This window comes from Leishmania braziliensis, chromosome 4 (genome assembly GCF_000002845.2).
Source record: "Leishmania braziliensis MHOM/BR/75/M2904 complete genome, chromosome 4".
Classification (NCBI taxonomy): domain Eukaryota; phylum Euglenozoa; class Kinetoplastea; order Trypanosomatida; family Trypanosomatidae; genus Leishmania; species Leishmania braziliensis.
In genome coordinates, this window is record NC_009297.2 from 85,562 (window position 1) to 88,752 (window position 3,191).

The 3,191-nt window shown below is 58.9% G+C and overlaps 1 protein-coding gene across 1 annotated transcript; it reads left to right on the plus strand.

Moving 5' to 3' along the window:
- Positions 1 to 424: 424 nt before the first annotated feature.
- Positions 425 to 1,501, plus strand: LBRM_04_0270 (hypothetical protein; the record flags this gene model as incomplete). Its single annotated transcript, XM_001561662.1, has 1 exon — positions 425 to 1,501. One exon carries the CDS (start codon positions 425 to 427, stop codon positions 1,499 to 1,501), a length of 1,077 nt encoding a protein of 358 aa, XP_001561712.1.
- Between the last annotated feature and the right edge of the window lie 1,690 nt (positions 1,502 to 3,191).

The window sequence follows — 3,191 nt, forward strand, 5'->3', positions numbered from 1 at the left end:
AGGGACGACGCTGATGTGGTGGCGATGGGAGGGGAAGTGGTGCTCTCACAGCAATGAAGGGGAAACGGCGACGATAAATGTGCAGCGGTGTGTAGCGGCGGAGCGAAATAGTCCCGTTTGGCCCCACCCCCACCCCCCACTGGTGCTCTCGAACCCTTTCTCTGACACTTTCATGCCCTCCCTCTCTCTCTCTCTCTTTCTCGCTCTCGCTCGGTGTGCCTCTCCTGTGCGCACCATGCTGGGTGGGGCGATGACGTGATCCCCTATAGCACACACACACACACACACACACACGCCTAGCCCTGCCTGCAAGTGCTGTGCAACTCTACGAAGCAACGCACAGAAAAGGGAAAGAAGCGAAGAAACGAGAAAAACGCACCATCCCGACCTTCACCACCACCACCGCTGCCACCGTCGCTTCGGGATGGCGCCGCACGCTGCCGCATGGACAGCAGCCACTGTCGTTGCGGTGCTACTGTGCTACAGCGCTACGGGAGTCTGTGGCTACGATTTCGTGCCCATCACCTCCCTCTTCTACGTCCCCGCTGCTACGGGGACGCGATTTAAAGACGCGAGTATGTGTCTGGAGCGGGGCGGGTACCTCGCGACGGAGGCGACCGCGGTGCTGCACGAAGCCGATGTTCAGGCTCTCGAGTCGGAGGGGTTCACCACGTACTACGCCTTCCTTGGCGGTGGTATTGTGCAGCCGTGGCACATGGAGAGCTATGAGGCCGGCTTCTGCCCGTTTGCGCTCAAGGATCCCGATATCTGGATCGACACGCCATACAGTCAAACGAGTGGCGACAACAACAACTGCTACTGGCGGTGGTCCGTAGGTCGCTGGATGGAGATGCCGTCCAGGTCGAGTCTGCCCTACGACGTAGAGAAGACTGGGATCATCTTCTACCGGGGCCAGAGCACTTTAGGCTACGATCGCCAGGTCAACGGCTTCCCTCTCTTCTTCCCATTTAACCCGCCCATGTACCACCCTAATATGCAGCTGGGCCACCACCTCGTTCTCTACCGCGGCGGCCAGCACACGACCGAAGCGGTGTGGGGAGACACCTACGCCCGCGGCGGCTTCACGTACGGGGACAACTTTGCGGATGATCCACAGTTGGTGGCGGCGACGCTGAAGGACTGGAAAATTGTGTGCCAAGCTCAAGGGCCCCTCCGCCTTAACTACGAGACGTCCAGCGCCTCCACCCATCTGCAGGAGCGGTGGTGGGTCATTCACTTTCTGATCCTTTTTGTGCTGTGCCTCATCACCGTCCTCGTGGTCGTGCTCTGCCAGGAGCGGGAGGACATGGACGAGCCTCCAGAGGATGCGCCGGAGTGGACGGAGAAGGAGGCGGGACGTCGGACCGTGTCGCATCGGTACGTAAGTCAGCGCTCCTTCCGCACCGACGTCAGCAGCACGGCGAGTGGCAACAGCCTCAACGAGGATTCCAACTTTAGCAAAGACGAGGACGATGAAGGCGGCCAGCGTGTACATCGCTAAGGCAGACGACGAAGCCCCCGCTCTCCTCCTCCCCTTTCTCTGTTGTTTGGTGTTTTGCTCCCCCCCCCAAATGTCTTGGCTGTGTGTTCGTTTTCTTCGGTGGAGAAGGACTACTGTTCCTGCTCTCTGTGGGTACGTACCCTCCCCTCTTCAAGTAGCCCCTTCTCTCAGCCTCCTCATGCGTGTGCATACCTGTTTGTCCGTGCGTTGGCAATCGATGTACCTATGACTGTGTCCAGCGAGCTGTGCGGGGGGAGGGGAAAGGGGGTGATGGAGTGGCATCACGCACGCACACACGCGCGCACACACACAATTCCCTGACCGTGTGTGTCCGTGCGAGTGGGACGTAGGGTGACGCGGTGTAGGTGTTGTGATGGTGGCTGTTTTGTTGTCCAACTCTCCCTTCCTTCGTCGGTCCTCAGGGGTGTGGAAAAGACGCAGACGGAGCTTCGAGGGGGTGTAGTGGTTGGTGCTCTCTCTCTCTCTTCGTCTTCGCATTATGCAAACTTGCTGGTGCGTCGGCGTGCGCCATCCCGTTTCCCCCCGCCCATCCCCACGACTGTCATCCCCTCCTTTCTCGTATTCTCCCAAGCTTTGTGTGTGCGCAGATAGTTGGGGGGAGGGATTTGCGAACTCTCTCCTTCTACTCTCGCTTCAGTTGATGGATCTCTTTCTTCGTTCCTGTCTTTACTCCGCTGCATGATCGCTATCGTCTGCGACTCGTTGATGTGTGGGTGCGTGCGCGCGCGCAGGCACATGTGCGGCTTCTTTCGCTCTGTAGACTCTCTCTCCCCTCCCCTCCCCTTGCGTCATCCACACTCTTGTTTTTCTCGTTCCTTCTCTTCCCCCTCTTCATCCCTCCTTAGTCCTCTTCATTGGTTCGCCCTCTCTCTCTCTTCCCCTCCCCCCCACCCCCCTCCTGCCCCCTCTTCAGGGATTCGCTTTCTGTTTTCCTTTGCGTTTTATCTCTCTCTCTCTGAGTGTGTCCCCTCCACCTTTTCCACTCGTCAAGGGGGGAGGGGGGGGGGCACGGATGAGAGGAGAAAATGTGCATAAATGCGTCCCCCCCCCTCCCCCCCTTTGGGCGGAGTTCTTCTTGTTTGTCTGCCGGTGTTCTCGCATCGCGCTGGTGATGTTTTTCCTCGCCTTTGCTCTTATAGTTGGCCTCCCTCTCTCCCTCTCTGTGTGGGTTGGTGGGTGGCGCGTCTCTTCATTGCCCACCCGCCCCCCCCCCCACTCCTTCCTCGCGCCGAATGTGGCATCTACGCCACCCTCTCATACTTTCTCTGTGCTCGCCTAAGGCGCCTCCGCCCCCGCCCCTCGTGCTCCTGTGGCACCCCATTTTGGGGGCATTGGAGTGAGTGAGCGACCTCTAGTCGGCAAGGAGGACGGTGCTGGTGTGGTGAGGAAGTGAATTGGTGGGAGGGAGGGCGATGAAGAGCGCTGCGGTTGTGGGCAGCGATGATGGTGGTGGCGTTGGTCGTTTCTTTTTCGTCTTTACCCCCTCTTCTTAAGTGGCACAGTTGTTTACTCCTCCTTTACTTCCGTTGTGATTCGTTGTTGGCATTTCCACCGCTGTGTAAGAGGGCACGCGCGCACTCGTATTGGTGTATGACTGGGGGGTTTCCCTCCCTCGCCTTCCTTTCGCTGCTCCAGCTCAACTTGAGAAGAGCGAGGCCAGAAGTGCCCC